Raw genomic sequence first — 20,616 nt, 5'->3', positions numbered from 1 at the left:
GGTCAAGGACTTTTCAGCTTCTCAAACCATGCCAGGTGTACAAGAAGCTGGGTAGGGGCACGGCTAGTACAGCTGACCTCAACTTGCCAAAGGGATATTCCTCACCATATGACATCATGCTCAATATATATTTTTTGGGGAAGAAAGGGGTGACATTCAGAGTGATGGCGTTTGTCTTCCTAAGTAACCATTGTGCATGATGGAGCCCAGCTTTCCTGCAGATTGCTGAATACCTGCCTGCTGATGGGAAGCAGTGAATTAATTCCTTGTTTTGCTTTGCTCACATGCGCAGCTTCTGCTTTACTTATTAAACTGTCTTATCTGAGCCCATGAGTTTTCTCACTTTTATTTTTCTGATTCTCTCCCTCATCCCACCGGGGGAGACTGAGTGTGCGCCTGCATGGTGCTTAGTTGCTAGCTGAGATTAAACCATGACAAATATATAAATGGTTTTTCAATTCTGCCACAAAAAGGGGAGCAAGGATGAGAACTCCAATTAAAAGCCAAAGTACACATAATATTAATTAGAAGTATTACAGAACCAACAGAGAACAACATACTGTTACCCATCTTGGAGCTAAATACTAGCACAGACACACAGTACTGTATCTTGGCAAAACCAATTAGAAGGGTCTGAGTAGCCTCACACACGTGAGCTGGATGGTCACTGCAAAATTAAAAAGACTTATCAGGCTCATATGATGCATTAAATAAGTACTCCAAAAAGAAGTACCTGTTACTTGACAGTGATGTGAGTTTTTGACAAAATTTGAAAAGTAACATACTCCATGGAATAGAACAAAGCTATACACAGTGTTCTACCATGCTTCTACATCAATGTGTTTTGGTTTTTGTTTTGTTTTAGTTTTTTTTTTTTTAATAACGAGGTAGAAAAAAGAAATCAGATGGAACAGTGGTAAAGGAAATAGTCCTTTAATGCTTAAAATAGCAAAAGTCTCATTGGGAAGGTTAACACCACAGGGATATGTACATGCATAAATAAGTTGTGACAGTAGCTTAGACCTCTGTTCTAATAAAGCCATCTATTTTTTAAAAGGTTAAGACAATTTTTATTCCTTTGCAATTTATAGAAAAGAGATGTTTCTATATTTATTTTTCCTCTACACAATGCATATTTAACAGCAAGGATAGTCAGGGAATTAAGTATCATTAATTACCTAGTTCTCCATAAAAATCAAGTTAATTGTGCTTTTTATGTCATGTTTCTATATTTGCAGTAAGAACCTGTTCTTCAGAGAAGAGGTTGAAGAAATTTTATTGAGTATAAAAATACATAAGACATATTAAGTAAACTGTACAAAAAATACACAAGCAATTAATGAGGGAACTGTATCCATATAAAAGCAAAAATTTACAAACGACTCATGCTACTGAAATGTACAGGTGCCAGTGGTACATTCTGAAAAAAAAGAAACAAAACCAAAATCAAGAGCGGTAATTATGTTCTAGTGTCTATTGTCTAAATTTAAAACCACATTCCAGAATACAAATAAAAAATAACTGACTACCTGACTTCATATATCACACATGAGCGATGTTCAAGGAGCATTGAAAAATTTCCTCCCTTTCAAAACACTGGCCAGTGTTATTCTATGTTATTTTATGACAAAAATCCCCACAATATTTTACAGAACCTAGGTCAAAACCTGAGCTGGTTCTACGGTCAATCCAGTTTAACTGATATACAGACCAATAGTTCAGCCCAATAACAAAAACATGTTGCCAACATTACAAATGTGGACTTTTTATTACTCAGACTACTTTAATTTCAGAATATTACGTTTGCCAGTACGTGAAAGAAGGTGGTTGTGACCTTGATTCTTTAACCTATTATCATTTGGTTAGTATTAGTCCTTGGAAATTACATTTATTTTGTTTTAATTTACTCAGCCAACTGACTACTGCACATGACAAAGAACCTGCAGATACTAATAAATACAGGAACAGTCAGCTATAGAAGCAAATAGGTATGAGGCAGCCAAGAGAGAGCATAGTCCCTAAGCAAGCACATATTTTAAAGGAACGTGATTATGCTGTATGTTTCACAGCTTTACTTAATTAGAAGGATGTTACTTTAGATAACAAAAATATTAGAAAAAAAAAAATCACAAAAGAAAAAAGCTCCTAAAGAAAAGGAACTGAGATTTGATAAGGATTAGACTATAACATGGAAAAAACCTTGTAAAGGTAAAATGAAAGAGGACAACAGAAGAAAGCAGAAATACTACCCACCTGTCCGAAAACTTTTATAGCTGACTGGACAAAACAACTGAAAGTGAGAAGCTTAAATAATGCCATCATTGTCATAATGTCTGAAACAAAATACACATATTGGAGCCAGAAGATTCACACACTATGTTAAGGACAACTGAGTTTTATATATGGTCTGCGTAAGTATTCTGAAATTAAAGACAATTCAGTTTTTATTTGCAGTCTGTTTTCAGCTGGTCTAACTTAAGTTTTCTTATAGATGCTAGGGATCTGTGTTTCATTCAAATATTGTGACTAATTATAGAATTAAGGAGCAACTTCATTTAGCTATCAGCAGCTAAAATCTTTTGAACAGACTGCAAAGTTGTTTTTATCATTGTGTAGATGAATCAGTGATATTTATTATCACTGAACTCTTTAATAAAAACACTCAAATACTTCTATACTTTTACTAGGAAATATCACCATAAACTATCCAAGATATAAATGCTGATTTTTGTTTTGTTTTGTTTAAAAACACCTCACAAAGGTATATACAGAGTAGATAAGACGACACTACTTCCACATAGCACCGGAGACAAGTACATGTTCAAGAGATGTGGTTACATTTTCTTCAATGTATTTGGACTGAAGGTCCCCATCCACTAATTTTACTGCTACTTTCCTAAGCAAGAGAAATCAGAGTCTGTGCTAGTGGTCTGTGCTAGTGGTCTAACAGGAAAACAGACTCATTTTGGGCCTTTTTGATGTATCCAACATCAGCCAAATCTACAACTGATCAGCTATATTGCCAGAATTCAGATGTTGTCCTACTTAGAACTATCTCTGATATACATATTGAACTAGTACAGTGAAGGTTCATCTGGGACTATGAGCAGATAGAGACGAAACTTCGTTTTCAAAATGACTTTCTTTCTCTAAACTATTTACAAGACTACTGTATAACTACTACTGATCTTTGCAAAGAGGTTTTTGTTAAAAAAACCCCAAGCAATCTTACTCATGGAAGCGGGGTCTCTGAGTAGTTTCATATATAACTGAAAAAGCAGGAGACTGAATGACATTTACATTTGGTCTTGCTACTAAAAGAAAGGCTTGGGGAAGGATGTCCACTGTCATGCATGTGCAACAAATACATATGTATACTAAGAAATACACAAACTATACTCCAGAAAGCATAACTCTTCTCACAGTTAGCAATTTTACAAGTTTACAAAAACCACAAGTTAAGTAGCAGTATTTCAAGTTGTCAGTCCCCTCTGTATTTGTGCTCTCACTTGTGGTTCCATCTTTAAGTCCACTTTGGCATGTTATTTTAACAGGCTAACTGTACTTTTGACTTACTAATGTTCCTAGAAGAGCACAAATGATTTAATTATAAAGGAAATATGAAACTAAGTTGTTCCACAGTTGTCCTGTCACAGATTTTTGTAATCATGCATGATATATTGCAAGGAGGAAGTGAAAGCAAAGCCTTTTTTAAGAAAATGCAAATATATTCTTTAATGTGTTTGTGTCAATGCAACAAAGGAAGTCCATAAATATTTCCTTATGCTTAAAACCAGTTTCACTGCTAAATGCAGGAAGTACCCATTCTTGTAGAAGGCATCACACCAGAGCTTCAGAAATGCAAAATTTTCATCTTCACTTTTTTTTTGTAATTATAGACTTTCAGCCTTCTTTTTATAACTGTCTAGAATTCTGGTCAAGGATGACAATAGATCTTCAGAAATGAATTCTTCATAGTCTCTGTCAATTTTTTCATTCTGTTCATCAAGATATTTCTAGAAAAGAGTTACAGAAAGTTTATTAGAACTATCATGGTCTCTATTGCACTGGTTCTGCTAAAGCATGTTAAGCAGGCATTGTACAGTTTAAGTTATTTCAGTTCAACACTTCTCTGAAAGACATTTACCAGAAGCAGATTAAACTTGACTGTTACTACTGAAATTTAATAATCAATACTGATTATTTATACCAAGGATTTTGTCAACAAATTTATTTAACTAGAATCCCCAGACTCAGGGCAGCAGCTCCAAGTAACTGATACATTATTGGAAAGAGTAAGTTCTAATTTCCATGTGCTTAACTGCAGTTGCGCATCTCTAGAAAGATTTAATTTTTAATATCAAACTTTAGCTTACCTCTATAGACACTACATGGGTCGCAATCACTTCTAAAAGTCGATTCAAGTTATCACCAGCTTTCCTGCTCTCTTCTGTTGTTGTTTGCATAACAACTTGATATCTAAAAAGTAAAGACACTCAGAAAGTCACATCCATAATTATAAAATTCCTGACATCTAAAACAAATCCTTCACCAAGTATACAATGTTTAGCTGTATTTTTTTCTATTAGCATTAACTTGAACCAACTTAGATTTGTATATCGATACTCAACTTCAAAGAAAAAGGACTTGCTAACCAATACGAAACAAAGTACATCAGAGTCAGAATACAGTCAGAATAGTCTTTCCAGACTTCAGGCTGTAAAATGTAGTTGTCATATAAGTTTGGAAACAAACTAATTTCTTTATTACAACAGTATATATGAAAAAAATTACATGGAAACCAGGAGTTATCATGTAGCAGACAAAATTCTAGCAAAATTTTAAGTGTTAATGATAAATTCCTTTTAATTGTGAGTTTTTGAAATTAATATGCTTGCCAAATAATTTTACCTTACAATTCAAGAAAGTGTCTTTATCCTTGAAAGACATGAAAACCAAAATAAACTACACAAATAACTTGAAGATATGGGCCTTACTGTCGTTGAAGATCATCCAATTCTTTTGTGGCTTCACCAAGACCTTCATTGACACCACTCTCAAGTAGCTGTTTATGCTTCTCTAACAATTCCAGTTCATTTGTCCATTTTTGCTCTTCCTCTCCTGCCTCCTGTAAACATAAGGAAAGAGGGGAAAAAAAAATAAAAAGCATAACTCAGAAATAATCAGGATTTTTTTTCTCCTTTATATTACCTGATTACATTCCAATAGTAAATTCAAATCTCCAAACTCAGAACTAAAAAAAACCCAAGGACATCCCCCCAAATCTGAAGTTTCAGGTATTTTTTTTGTATCACCTTCCACCCAAAACCAACCTAACCCTCCCTTTATTTCTCTAACCATATTTCAAGGTTTGTGTTACAGCTATTTTCCTTTCATAGGAACACTCAAAAAAGTGTTATTTACATACTCTGCATACTTTAAATAGCTTAAAATGGAACATCATGAAGAACTGTTTCTAGGTTAAAAAAATACAATACTCGAATAAGAAAATTGCTTTCCCTTTCATGTCTGAAAGATGAGTACAAAATGTAAGTAATCCTCTCTCCAAGGAGAATGACACTGTTGACACTATACTTAGCACAATTAAATGCACAAAACCAAACTAAATTCTGCCATCAACTAAATATGCAATTCTGGTAAATTACTGAAACATCATCCTTCAAAATAATTTTAATACTGTAGTTTTATCAATAGCATTTTTAAAATTACATGAGGAATTACATGACTATGTTTTATTATAACCATCCAGTTGCAGCGGAGTATTTTTATGAGCTTACCTTAAGAGAAAAGCATATGCAATGCTATAGATCAGAAGCCAAGTTTCAGGTGATTTTGAAAGCAATAAATGAAATGAATTGCCTTCAGCCACCTAAGCAGGTATTGGCGATGAAATAACCCTGTTTCGTGGCTATAGCACAGAAGTAGGGATTTGAAAGAGCAGGTATGTTAAACACTAGTTTAGTTCAAAAAGCATTTTTCTCCTGGGCACTACAGCCCCACCAAAGCCATGCTGTTAGAGAAGCTGGGAGGCACTGAGGCAGCCGCAGCTGTTAAGTGAGAGGACTATGTTTTGTTGCTAAACTAGATGTGAGGAAAAGGATAGGAACTGCTCCCCCACTGGGGAAGAAAAACAAAGCAACAATTTTAGATAATTAAAACATTTAATGTGCTTTTAGTAAAATAAGGTTTTCCTTATTTTTAATGCAATTAAACATATTTGCTAAATCTGTAAGTGCATTTATTTTATGTAAACTGAATAGACAAGTCAGATACTGTTAACTCTAAAATCTTCAAGAACATGCTTTGAGACATCTTGAGGTCAGGATATGATTGCCATCGCTTTTATTACTGGATGTAGTAGCTTATGATTTACAAGATCTGCCAAAACACGATGCCAGATTTTCTTATGAGAAAGTGAAAACTGAGTCACTTAAGGTAGCACTCAAATATTTCTGAAAATAAAGAATCCTGCAAGAGTCCAAACAAACAAAAATGCAACCAAAAACCTTATGTATAAATATAACCATTAAGGATAAGGATACCATTAAGGACAAATTGTCATCAACCTATAAGAAGTTCTACCTTATGCTTCTGATGGTAAAGATCATCTAGCTTTTCAGCTTCTTCTTCCAGCATTTTCACACTGCTTTTCTTGTCTGCTACCATTACTTTCACCTAGAACAAAAACATGACCAAGAAAATAGAATTCAAAAAGATTTCCAACATATAAATCCATGCCATCACAAACAATACGTGGTAGCCCAGGAATATTTAAACCAGTCCAGGCTGGGATTGCATTAACTTACTCTATAGCAGCCTGTGTGGTGCTTTGTTTTGGATAGGTGGCTAAAAGACTGTTGGTAACACAATGTTTTGCCTGTTGCTGGCATAGTGCTTGCACCACATCAAGGCAGCCCCTCAGTGAGTAGGGTAGGGGCAGGCAACAGGTTAGGAGGGTGCACAGCCAGGACAGTTCACCAAAATGGCCCAAAAGGATATTCCATACCCTATATTGTCATGCTGAGCAATAAAAACTGACGTAGGGGAAGAAGAATGGGGAAATAAAATTTTCTTTCTTCCAATCCATTCTGAACCCAATGTTACTAAAAATCTTCCTGGTGACAACTTGGTAGCAATGGTAAGCCACACAAAAGACTGGAATGGGCAACTTTTTTAAAAAAAAAACAAACTTTTAAATGTTTACGGTCAAATATATGTAAGCTGCGTAATCTTCAGTGCAGGGAATTCATAGTATTTCAACCATCAGGAGACCCCAATTCTCTCAAAAAATTTTAGGTTCCATTGTAATTAAAGCAATCTTCTCACAGCTCTCCTCTCCTAGCACCACCAACCAGTCACCCAATCAGAAAACAACCCATCACACCACACTTCATGCAGGCAAAAAGGTCAAATGAGGCCAGCAGATAACATTACAGTATTTTAGTCCTAATCTTCATTAACCAACACACCTGTTCCAAAGTATCTGCCAACGTCATGTGCCGTTGAGTAGCATTCCTAATTTCTTCCTCAGTCTGGTTTATGATCTCCATAAGGGGAGCCTGTAATACATATACAAGAAGATCTGGCTAATGCAATTTGTTCATTTGAACCAAGATGTACCCCCATACATCTTTTCCCTCTCCCGTTTTTGTTTAGGCTGCTGTACCCTCCAATATCAAACTTCCTTCCTATACTATGATGTAGTTATGACAATGCATCATACAAGCTTTTCAAGGAAGCTTCATGTAGAGGTTAAGAGACTTTTCCAACAAAACTTTTTTTTTTTTTTGGTGAGGAATAACAGAAATATTCAGTGTTGACTTGACTTACCTTGATCTGAGTTCTGTATTTGACTAGGCAATTTGGTCCTGCCTCAGGATTAAACTGAATCTCAAAATCGTGGCCTTTGGAATTCTCAGCACTTATTGGAATTAATTTCAGTTTTCGAGCCAGTTTATGATACTCTGCCAGTTGCATTTCAATCTGTTCAGAGGAGAAAAGGGCAAAAAACATAGAAGAAACAAAGTGAAAAGCTTTGCAAAAAGTATTCATATGGTCTTCTAAATACATTTCCAAGTTCTCTGTACAAACATGACCCCAAGTCATGCCACAGCATGCAAGAGCTGTATGTAATGACTGTCCAGTAGTTTGCATTGTTTGGATTAAGTGCTGGTTTATGATTCTCTCAGAGTTTACTCTGCAAGGTTTCTCAGTCTGTGTGGGAGAGACTGGTTTCACCTGTGTTTTTCCCTACTCTTTTGCCATATATTCTCCTGCCTCAACTTTTGAGGATTACTTGATAGAGAAGGAAGAACATGCTTGGAAATACAAATAACTAAAACAATGACCAGTCAGAAGGCTGTGCTGCCATCTAGCGAGACCTGGACAGGCTGGAGAGTTGAGTGGGGAAAAATTTAATGAAACGTAACAAGTGCAAGTATGGAGTCTTGCATCTGGGCAGGAACAATCCCAGGTTCCAGTATAAGTTGTGGAATGACCTGTTGGAGAGCAGTGTATGGGAAAGGAACCTGGGGGTCCTGGTGGACAGCAGGATGACCATGAGCCAGCACTGTGCCCTTGTGGCCAGGAAGGCCAATGGCATCCTGGGGTATATTAGAAGGGGGGTGGTTAGTAGGTCGAGAGAGGTTCTCCTTCCCCTCTACTCTGCCCTGGTGAGACCACATCTAGAATATTGTGTCCAGTTCTGGGCCCCTCAGTTCAAGAAGGACACGGAACTGCTGGAGAGGGTCCAGCACAGGGCAACAAAGATGATGAAGGGAGTGGAGCATCTCCCTTATGAGGAAAGGCTGAGGGAGCTGGGTCTCTTTAGTTTATAGGAGACTTGAGGGGTGACCTTATTAATGTTTATAAATATGTAAAGGGTGAGTGTCCTGAGGATGGAGCCAGGCTCTTCTTGGTGACAACCAATGATGAGACAAGGGGCAATGGGTGTAAAATGGAACACAGGAGGTTCCATTTAAATTTGAGAAGAAACTTCTTCACAGTGAGGGTGACAGACACTGGAACAGGCTGCCCAGAGAGGCTGTGTAGTTTCCTTCTCTGGAGACATTCAAACCCCGCCTGGACGCCTTCCTGTGCAACCTCATCTAGATGTTCTTGCTCCGGCAGGGGGATTGGACTAGATGATCTTTTGAGGTCCCTTCCAATCCCTAACGTTCTGTGATTCATCATGTTGATATTCCTTCTCCCATTGTTTTTGACAGGAAATGCCACATAGCCACACATCCTAATTAACAAACTTTAACTTGAGCATACCTCTAGACAAAGCTTATTAAATGCTCTATTTTCTGATTAATGAGTGCCATTGATGTGCAAACGCCAGATGACATAAGTATTTTTTCCAGTCTTACGTGCTTCATACTTGCACAGTATGAGGAATTTAAGTTAATACCAAGTGCTTGATAAGGCATAACCCTTTTCAAATGCAAAACATATTTGAAACTTTTTGTTTGTTTGTTTTTCATCTAGCAAAGCAGAAGCTTTTAAATCCCATCACTTACAGAACCACATCTTTTCACCTTGTTTGAGGGAATTGAATTTGGCCCTTAAATCTACTACAACTTCCAATTAAGGGATCAATCCAGCCCTAAATGCATGCAGAGATATTGATTCAAAGCACTAGTTTTGCATTACTTTCTTGCTATCAAGTCTTAGTATTAGTCTGAAATTGCTTGTGTTATCAAAGCAATTTCAAGTTAATGTTATCAAGGCTCTTGATGCTGTAACTGGAAGAGCTGACAGTGGTGCATATTCTGTTTATGTCCCTTATGATGCAGAAAAAAATGAAAATAATACATTTCCATTATGGTCAAAACAGAAAAGGGGCAAAGGAAAAAAAAAAAATTCAGAGAGATTGTAAACAGAAGCCATTCTTGTCACTTTAGCCTGTTAAGACATATCTATGCTGTTCTTAAATTATTTAGGACACAAGTCAGCAATAGTGCAAGTCCCAAGTTTAAGCTTGCATAATGAAAACTGATAGCCACCTCTCAGCATAGCTGGGTTTTCACATACCGCCTCTTTACTCCTAGCATATTTTAGCTCTTCATTCCACAGCTGATGTTCTTCTGCTTCCATTTCCTTAGTCAGCTTGTTAATGGTTTGCTGCAACTCATTTCTCTCATGATTTATTCTCTCAATGTCCGCAGCCGAGTACTTTTGGTTATCAAAGATGTGTTGGAGCCGGGCATTCTCCTGCTTCATTGCTTCTACTTCCATTTCTAAGTTCACAAAACATACGTGAAATGAATGTAAAATACCAGCCTATATAGTTAAACTTAATCTCTGTATTTTTATGAGTAAATAATATCTGCATTTCAATACTCTAATGTACAAATAGCTATCAGCCAAAATAATCTCTATATTAGCAATAAATTTCAGAAAGTTTATTTGTAGCATCTTCATACACCAAGTATCTCTCTCTGTCTTGAAGCTGAGAATTACAATTATTTTAAACCTATTTCTAGCTTCACTATCAGCAAAGCCCTCTTACCTCCTGTTTCAACTTCCTCATTAACACCTTCCGCTTTTCCTTCAAGGATGACTATATGAGATTCCAGATTAGCCAAATAAGTCTGGTATTTCTGGACGTCTGCTTGAAGAGACAATTTCAGGTTTCGTAGTGTTACTCTACGATCCTGGTGAATGGATGGAAAGAACAGCCACTATTATATTGATCTAAAATAATGATCTTACTTTCCAAACCAGACAGTAATTGGTCAACTTCAATAGTATAAATATAAAATTAAATACCTTTAATAAATTTTTTATCTCTGTGACAGCTGAATCAACTTAATCATAACAACAAAAGAATAAGTAATCATAAAAACAAAAAAAGTACCTTAATTCTTGCATTTCATCATTTAGTCTTGGATTTGCATTAGGCATTGCATTAAGAAAGTTATTTGCAACTTAAGTATAATAATAATACACAAAGGGCAGATAAAACAAAGGGCAAGGAAAGCTGGGAGTACGAGCAGCACATTTTGCACAGTAGGCAGGAGTCTCAATTTGCCAGCTTCACAGCCACTAAAGCATTTTTATATTCATGATATATTAAAAGCAGAATCCACCTTTTCAAACAAGATATTTTCCCTAAAATGTACTGTTATAACTGAATCTTATAATCTCAACCCCTAATAAGTTCTTATACCAACACTTTTGGAAAAGACAATGTTGAAATTCAGACAAAAAAAGGCGGTCCAAATATTTTATTAATATTTCAGCTAATGCAAGATCTCATTACCTGAAAATATCTGCATAATATTAAACAAATAGTAACTGAGGACTCCACAGCAAATGCCTTGTACTATAATGGTATAGAGTGTGTAATAACCTGGCCTAATTAAAATATTACAGAGCACTGAAAGTATTTTTTCATATCACCAGTATCTTCATTTAATAATAAAAACAATGATCAATAATAGAAAATTCAACTCCACCATATAAACTAGCATAGACACAATTTACTAACCGGCTCATTTTCCTTTTCTTTTTCTAGTCTTGCAATCTCTTCATTAAGTCTTCTGTTGTCAGATATTAAACCTTCTATCTGGAATTCATCTATATTAAATAAATCCTCTATAGAAATAAAAAAAAAATGGGTGCAGGTTACAAACAAATCTCACTGGATATCGTAACCTAATCTGAATATCTGTGCTTTAGCTTCAGCACAGTATATACCCATTATCTGGACAATTATTTTAAACTAAAATAAAAAAACCAAACACATCAAAAAACAACTAACAAACCTACCAAACTACTTTTATTAGAAAGCAAATAGACAAAGCTACAACACCACAAACAAACAACAACAATAAATGTGTTTTTCAGTCCTCATAAGACCTCAAAATCACTCCTGTGAAGTCAGTTTCCAAACTCTCATACAGCCCACACTGCAGGGTAGTGGTTATCTGTTCCAGCTTCACAAGGTAATGCAATTTGTATACTCCTTTCCTATCCACATACTTCCTTGCCTCTTGAGACATCTTTTCCCTTACTTCCCTCAGTGTTTGCCAAACAATGGCATGATTACTTTTTCCTACTAATATCTAGTAACAGTCTGGTAGCTTATGTTTCTTCTCTAACTGATGGCTCTGGCTTGCAATGGTAGTGTCCTTAGTCTGGCTTTTCATAGAAGGGCATAGAAAGCGAGAACTGCTTTTCCTCCTTGTTCTCATATTCTGTTGTTATTTCAGTAGGTGATGAAATGAATGAGTAAAAAAATTAATAACTTTCCACTTCCCTGAAGGCAAACACAGGTGCACGCTGAATTATATATGGGAACCTTCACAACAGAGTATGGAACTCTTGCAGACTGTTTTCAGACCTCTTTGAAGCTAAACTTTCTTACTCATCGTATGTGCATCCTCTGATAATATTTTTCTTTTTTTAATTGTTAACTTTGTCAGACAGAAACAAGAGTCATTTGCATAGATGGAGTTTGCATCTGAATAACTGTATAATGCTTTTCTGTCACAAAGCCATTGAAAACAGTAGGGTTACACAGGTACAGCTGACAGCAGAGCATGACTTGTTTGTCTGTACTATTAACAAAAAGAAAAATAAGTCAAAGTAACTGAGAAGTACTTGGGAATTTCAGGTTCTCTTACATCAGATCACTGTCACTTGTAAACTGCGCAACAGTGGTGCTAGGATAAAAGAAACCAGTTACACAATTAAATACTTCATTAAAACATGAAAACTTACTGAATTTTGATTGCACTTCTGCATCCAATTCCTCAAAAGTATCTCTCCCTTTCATGAATTGCTCATAGCACTTCACAGAGTAGTCCACGAAAAGCTGAAAACAATTAAAAAATTTTTCATTTCAGTGATTCAAAGGGCTGTAAAATATCTAGACAGTCTAAATTTACTTAACCAATTAAATTAAAGAGGCACTAAAAATATCTTTCACTGGTTTGCCTGCACTTCCGTAAAAATCAACTTTTTTCCCTTCCCTTTAAACACAGAATGTCAACAGATTATATCCAGGCAGTAGGAGGCATCTAGAATTCACATTTAGAAATATCTAGAAATACTTGGTACATTTTTCTGGGATACCTAATAAGGATAGTAGGTACAATATTTAAGAATGTGCTATCTTGAAGCATATGATCCTCCCAGGTTTGTTTATGGAAACTGTAGGTCTGTTCAACAGACCTTTTCAGTAAATATGAAATACTTCAGATCTGCAGATGTCGGAGAACTGATATAGAATTAAAGAAAGGTTACCCAAAAAGAATTTACTGGAGACTTTAAATTACAGATCTTTCAGAAACAATTACATCAGTATTGTAAATTTTGTTTCCACATATATGCCTATGTATCGATGTCTAAGAACACATTTAGCTTGAAAGCATTTTTACTTGTCAACTGTCAGGTTTGTAACCTTACTCCAAAATTCTGATTTCCTTTGATTTTTGCAATTTTCTAATTAAATGTTCTGGCACATCATACAGCCTCAAACATCTGCTGTGATGCAATTTAACACAGAGTTAGATCTGAATAGTGCTAATAATCTATGATAAATTAGAAAGAAAGCAAGCTGCTGGATTTTTAAATGTCTGAATTACATTGCCACCCTATTTTGTGGCAACTGAGTAGATATTGGCAGGAGCCACCACATTTGTATTTCAGTCACTGTCTTTACACTGTACTGCTGTTAACCTTAGGAGACTCAAGTGCCAAAGAGAAATACACCTGAGACCCTACTAAAACAATAAACAAACAGCATAATGACCCCCATTCTCCACAAAGGAGAACAGAAACAGTAGCAAATCAGAGAATATGGCATTTCAATTTAATACCCAGTCTTCACCAAAAGACTGGCCACGATGCCTGCTCAGGAAACCAGTTGATCAGGCTTTTTATATTAATATAATGCTACTATACTTCCAAGAGAACTCTGTGAATATAAAACTGAACAGGACATATAAGTACAATTAAAATTGTGGTGTCATATATTTAAATTGTGTTGTTACAGCACATGGCAAAATTAAGTTGAACAATACTGGTAATAATTTACTTCTATGCTACCTTATTATGTACAATTCCATCTTCTGTCTCTCCTCCCCAGCTCTGTCCATCATCAAACGATGGTGCATTTTCCCTCGTGGCAGCATACAACTGAAAGGCACAGGTGTACATACAAAAAGCAAGTGTGAAAATCCCCATTAATTTTCATATTAGTTTTGTGTTCATAAGAAGCAGAATAACATTGGATTAGGATTTCAGCAAGCAGGGTGCAATGGTTCTGCTTCAGAATGTGACCACTCACATCAGGGTAATGAGCCTGTGCTTAGTTGACTGAAACTATAGATGAAGACACATTAAATGGACATTCAACACTGCCAAATTGTCTTGCTAAGCTAAACATGTCTTTTCAGCATAAAGGATGGGATTTTATGTGTGCCCAGTTCAGCAGTGGAGAACTTCTCTCACAGATTCCAAATTTTGCTCAGACCTGAGCTGGCAGCAGAGTTATCACTGTTAAAAAAACAAACAAAAAACCCTACTCAAACACAAACCCCCCTACTCTATACAACAATCACAGGACACTTGAATAATTGCTATTGAAAATTCCATCCTTAGACTTCAAATTTAGGAGAGGATAAGAGAAGTCACAGGAAGATCTGCACTGAAAATGCATGATTAACTTTTCAAAAATTAATTATGTGGAAGGCATCATTGCCTACCAATTTATCCAGTGCACACAGTTAAATAAAATATTATAATATATCACTAAAACACAGTTTAAAGTTACTAAAAGTAAGGCTAAGAACTAGCTCCCAGACGGCAAGTAAGAACACCGGCCTTTTTCTTTACATAAGCGTCAAAGAGATTTTTAGAAAGCATTTAAGAGGTCTCTATTGAAACTAACATTCCAGCCTGAAAAATGAAACTATTTGACTTAAAGAAGACAAGTGATACCTTGACAGAATCAATTAACCAAACCAAAGCTATCACGATCTGAGGCCATGTGTGTGGTGCTCCCACTGTGTACATGGAGCTTTTTGACAAAGCAAAGGGGTACCTACAAGGCAAAAGAAAATATATCTTTAATAGCTGGGGCAAACAGTGATGAAAACAAAAGAGCAGTTTTTTACATGTAGATCAAGGCACAGTAGGAAGAACAAGAATTGTACTTTATGCCATACATCAAAGGGAGATAAGCTGAGTTCTTACAGCACTATTTTATTCGATTATCATGGGTTTCTCATTTTGTGATTCATAGAATCACAGAATATCTCAAGTTGTAAGGGACCCATAGGGATCATCAAGTCCAACTCCCTTGCTCCTCGCAGGACTACCTAAAACTAAACCATATGACTAAGAGTCTTGTCCAGACACTCCCTTGAACTCTGACTGGCTTGGTGCTGTGACAACATCCCTGGGAAGCCTGTACCAGTGACCGGCCACGCTCTCAGTGAAGAACATTTTCCTAGTGTCTGATTTGAACTTCCCCTGATGCAGTCTAATTTCCTCTCCTTGTGTCCCATCACTGGTCACTAGAGTGGAGATCAGCACCTCACCCTCTACTGGCCCCCTTGCAGAAGGTGTAGCCTGTGATGAGGTGCTTCCCCAGCCTTCTCTCCTCCAGTCTGAACAAATCAAGTGACCTTAGCCGCTCCTCGTAAGTCTTGTCCTTGAGACCTTTCACCATCTTGGTCACCCTTCTCTGGACATACACTAAGAGGCTTGATATCCTTCGTATACTGAGGCACCCAAAACTGCACACAGGGCAGCACTAGTGAGATATACAGTGGGACAATCACTTCCCTCAACTGGCTAGCTAGTGAACAAATGGCCTTTTCTTGCATATCCAAAGATTAGGAACAATTAAGGCCTCATACAAAGAAGCATAAACTATTCCTTCACACATTCCTTAGCCTCTTCATATTCAACTTAGTATGTTGGCTTGGTCTTGGTAGCAGCAGATTTGTCTTTCTCCTTCTGAAGCTACTGTGAGACGAGAGATGGGCACTGGAACACTAAGGACAAAGGAGTGTGTGTGCCCTGTGGGCATGAGGTGATTCACCATGAGACAAAGACCTCAAAGGAAAGACAACAAACACAAAGAAGGGATTAATAATCCAATGGATTATGTTTAGACTTCCAAACTGGGTGTGAAACCTGAAGGCTTTCCTAACAGATGAAAACTAACTGATACATCGGAGTCCTGTTCTTAGAGGGCAAGATGCTTGCTTCTTGGGTCAAATGCACTTTGTCAGCTGCTTTTCAGTTTTTCAATCAGCTTAGTGTCATGCAACTACATAAAAGAATTTCAGAACAGCTGCATATCAAAGTATAATATTAATATTACATATAAATACAGAACACACAAAGGCTATACTGCTAATTACAGACATCCTCTCAAAATCTTCTACAAATAAAGGAACACAGAAGTGCAGATTTTATTCCATCTTTAGACTGACAGCTGCCTGAAGTTATTTTAAGAATATAGGACAAGAAGCTACTGATAGACTGATAGTTTTAAATAAGCTCTCATGAGCCATTCAGCCTGAGAATTTTTAAAAATAAATTTAGATCCATTTTCTAACTCTCAAAGGACAACTTAAAGTGAGTCCTCAAAATAAGTATTTTTATACAGGATTACACTTTTGGTGCAGCAGAGTAAATCCTCTTGAGAGCAACTTCCTTTTCAATATTTCAGCTAGGTCAGCAGTTTAAAAGTTATAGGTTAAACCAAAATTCTATTAAAACATTGAGAAGTGAACAGAACAGACTTTTGCCTACGTCTAAGGAGCCCTGGTGCTTTGATGCCATCATAGGCTTGAATCTACAGGAGTAAAATACACTTCACTTGTTTTTTTAAGCAAGACTGAAAATTCACTGTTATCAACAGGGAGAACATTTTTTTTTTAAAGTGTTAGTACATTAATTATTTCAAACAGTTACTGAACAAGATTGGAAAATAACACCCAGCTACTTAGTTTGTTTTGTGGCTTTTTTGGTGTGTTTTATTTTGTTTTGGTTTGTTGTTGTTGTTTGTTTGTTTTTATTTTTTTTTTCCCCACCTTGGTGTAATTTTTATTTCCATTGCCTACTTTGAAAGCAGAATGACAGAAATTACAAGAAAAATGTTATTAACTAAATGAGCTGGATCCAACTTTCTGAAATTGTTTTTCAGTTCTTGGATTTTAACAGAATGAACCAGAAGAGTCTGTCAAAAAAAACTGTGTCTATCTTTCAAAGTTTAATACGAATAAAGGTAATGAAAAAAAAAAGCAAGCTTCCAAGTGCTTATAGTTCTGGAAGTTTAAATATAAAATGTACAGTAGAGTCTCAGAATCAGACAGTAAACTTAGAACTAAACAAAAGGGAAAAGCAATCACAACACTGTAGTTTCAGAGCCTCATCTGAATAAGGAAACCTATCTGTTCTCCGCAACTATCAAGCAGAATTCTTAGCTTTTAAATTTCTAGCTGTATCAAATCCATTTAGCACATTAATGATCTTACCCAAGCTCTTTAAAAACTCTGGGAATTTCCTCTTCAAATTTTGAGTTAGGTAGTTCGTAAGAAGGGCGGAGAAATCCACAGATAAAAGTGAAGATTTTTAAAAAGTCCTTAACTGATGGAGACTGCAGCGATTTCATGGAAACATTATGCGCGTAACCATTCTCAGAAAGAAACTGAGAAAAATAGACATGGCATATTAGTCACTAAATAAAATCTGAAGTTGAAACCATAAAAAATAATTTGAGTAGTATCTTTTACGCCTAACAACAAACATTTAGAGTAAGTGAATAAGTTACCTCACAAAGCTGCTTGATACATTGTTGGATGAATGTCTTGTCATGAAGTGGCCTGGGATCCTTGATTTTCTCTGTACCAAACATACCATACTGACTGTTGCGTGTACTTCCAGTCCCACTAGTTCTAAGAACAAAAAATAAATACAGTTCTTGTGACAACACAAAGAATTGACTTAACGTTTAAGTCACTACAATTGCTATTTTTATGTTTATTTTGCATTTGTTATACAAAGGGATGCCTGAATGTTTCTCTTTATCTAGGATGACTGGAAGAACATCAACCTGGAAGCCATAATGCACGCACAAAACAGAGGGGTTACTGCATCGTAGGTGAATATTTTCTTCAGTGTCCTGAAAGAAATAAAGTTCTGCAGAGCAGAAAAATACCCCCAAAATGAAGAAATAAAATGATGCAGGTCATTGAAAATAAAGTCTGAAATATTTAAGGAATACTTAAAAGGAATAGATCCCTGAAACAGTGGGGTCCTACAAAAGATGATACTTGCAAGAACACAGAAACCACAAACTAAGCTGAAAGGAAGGTTTTCATCTGAGAGAGAAGAAACTACGGCAGAGCATACTGGGGATATCACTCTTCCTTAAACAGGCAAATGTATTGAGGAGCTCTTAAGGTCTGCAGTGCATATCATTCCCAAGAGGAAGAACAGCTCTCAAAGCAATTCCTACTCCATGGCATTATTGTTTAGTGATGAAAGAGGGGAAGAAGACAGACCTGAAGGTCTGCTGGCCTCAGGTCCATTGTTCCCTATAAGGAAAATTTGTCAAGAGACAAAAATTACAAAATGATGTGGGACTGTTTTTGTTTCAATTTACAGTACAGAGATCTAAAGCTATTAATACCTTTTCCCAAAAAAGCTGACTTTTCTTTCCGACGTTGCAGATGTAGATTTGCCCATGCTCAGCTTCCCAAATGTACCTCTGTCCTTCCTGAGGGATAGGGAGAAGGATTCAAGTGACCATTTCAGCTTTTGTTTAGGTAAGAAAACTATAAACACATCCATATAAGACTAAGCATCTTCAGCCTATAAACATCTTAGAATAGTCAACTGATTTTAATGCATTATTTGTCCATTAACAAAAATACTTCTGCAAGGAGATTTCTAAGTATACATAATATACATACACACCCCCAGCCACCTCCTAAGAAATAGGTAAGAAAAAGTGTTACAATTTGAAATGTGTCATAAGTATACAAATAAATTTTAAAAAATTTTTTGCAGAACTGGAGCACTTATTGGTGCAATTATTGTCGGCTGCAGGGAATGTTCTTCTTGCTGCTCCCATTTTTTTTTCATTTGCTACTCACACACTCAAACACATTATAGTAAATCCCTTCATAGTTTGTTTTATATACCTGTTCTCAGCAAGACATTAAGCAAGACTTACATCTGAGGTGTCTGAAGACCCATCTTGTTGTTGTCCTGCACTCTCAGTGCCATCATAGATTGCCGACCACTGCTTCTGGTAATATTTGAGCTTCGTCTCATGGTGACGAAACTGTAAATCACAAGCTGTCAGTATTGGAAAATCCAGGATTTAAGAGTATTCGCCTTCTTAAACACCACAAGGCCTTTCCAAAGGGTCAGAATAAGCAAGTAAAACTGCACTTTGGGGCAGGCAGTGTGACAAACAGTTTCCAGAAATAATGGGTTCTCCTAAAAACAAAACAAATAAACAAACAAAAAAAAAGAAATGTATTTCAGGCTCCAGAACTACATAGCACCAGCCACAGCCTTTCAAATTATTTTATTGATGAAAGTACCAGTGCTTGTTCCAAACCTACTATTTTGCCTTTATTTATATGTCGGTCATTTCTAACCTACAGATTCCAAAAGCAAAATGGCTTAAGTAGTTTACGTCCAGTCAGCTGGGAGGAAGGCCACACTAACAAATCAGCCATCCATCTGTCCTTTATCCACTAATTCAGAGACCACTTATTGGCTCTGCAAATGATAATGCAGTATCATGGCACAATAACTGGAAAGCCTATTCTGAGATAATATTATGGCTAACTTCAGACTACACACACAAAATATAAATCAAACTGCAAGTATTGAACTGTCCCCACAGTGGTATTAAGTGAGATTTTGAGGCAAATAAAATTAACTCTGCAAAAAAATGCCACCTTTTGCCCTGCACAGAGGATCTATTTTATTTGTGGGGCAGGCTCAAATGACTGAATCAAAAAATCTTCATTACGAACACTACCAAAACACATTAACAGTGTAAATTGTGACTCATGATCACACTTCTAGTTCCACTTCTCACAAACCGTGACAGAAATTTAGGTCGGGCCCACTTCCCAGGGCAGCTTATCCACGACCTCAATTTCTCTGGGGCAGTAAGCTGCGCTCTCCCACTGCTTTACCAGGGACCCACCGCGAACAGAGTAAATTGCCTTGACAAACACACCGAACGGGGAGTTTAAGCGCGCAGCTCGCTAGAATCGACGCGCCAGCAGAACGGAGGCCTTGCCCCGGTGCGCGGCCAGCGGCTCGCCCGGGCAGGACCGTGCCCGCCGCCCACCTCATGGACACACACCCGCCTCACGGACACACGCACACCCGTCCGCCCCACAGACAGAACAGACACTAGGCCGGGGCTGCTGCCCGCCCCCTCAGCGGGAAAGGCTCACACCGCGGAGCGGCCCGTCCCAACAGCCGTTACCGTTAAGGCCGCCGCCTTCGCCTTCCTCTCAATTTCAAATCCGCCCGCCGATACGTCACGCACCACCATACGTCACAGCGAGGCGGCGGAGGGGCAGGATAGGGAAG

General features: G+C 37.0%; 1 protein-coding gene across 5 annotated transcripts; it reads right to left on the bottom strand.

The window, feature by feature from the left end:
• Positions 1-1,260: 1,260 nt before the first annotated feature.
• Positions 1,261-20,589, bottom strand: NDC80 (NDC80 kinetochore complex component). Of its 5 annotated transcripts, XR_014183292.1 has the most exons (18): positions 20,510-20,589; positions 19,229-19,497; positions 18,683-18,769; positions 17,822-17,945; positions 17,526-17,698; positions 14,974-15,076; positions 14,080-14,169; positions 12,751-12,844; positions 11,516-11,622; positions 10,535-10,679; positions 10,057-10,262; positions 7,852-8,004; positions 7,491-7,580; positions 6,604-6,696; positions 4,998-5,128; positions 4,377-4,479; positions 2,254-4,016; positions 1,261-1,420 (listed from the first exon to the last, which is right to left on the bottom strand). XR_014183292.1 is itself a non-coding variant. In XM_082045094.1 (17 exons), the coding sequence occupies exons 2-17, from the start codon at positions 19,327-19,329 to the stop codon at positions 3,894-3,896; spliced, it is 1,923 nt and encodes a 640-aa protein (XP_081901220.1). In that variant the 5' UTR covers positions 19,330-19,497; positions 20,510-20,589; the 3' UTR covers positions 1,261-3,893. The 5 variants fall into 5 exon arrangements, 4 of the variants coding, with proteins under 4 accessions (XP_081901220.1, XP_081901222.1, XP_081901223.1 ...); XM_082045094.1 differs by having other exon boundaries at positions 1,261-4,016; XM_082045096.1 differs by having other exon boundaries at positions 1,261-4,016; positions 19,229-19,339; positions 20,510-20,547.
• Between the last annotated feature and the right edge of the window lie 27 nt (positions 20,590-20,616).

This window comes from Streptopelia decaocto, assembly GCF_964273445.1.
Source record: "Streptopelia decaocto genome assembly, chromosome: 2".
In the NCBI taxonomy this organism is placed as follows: Eukaryota; Metazoa; Chordata; class Aves; order Columbiformes; family Columbidae; genus Streptopelia; species Streptopelia decaocto.
This window is presented reverse-complemented; position numbering and strand designations above follow the sequence as displayed.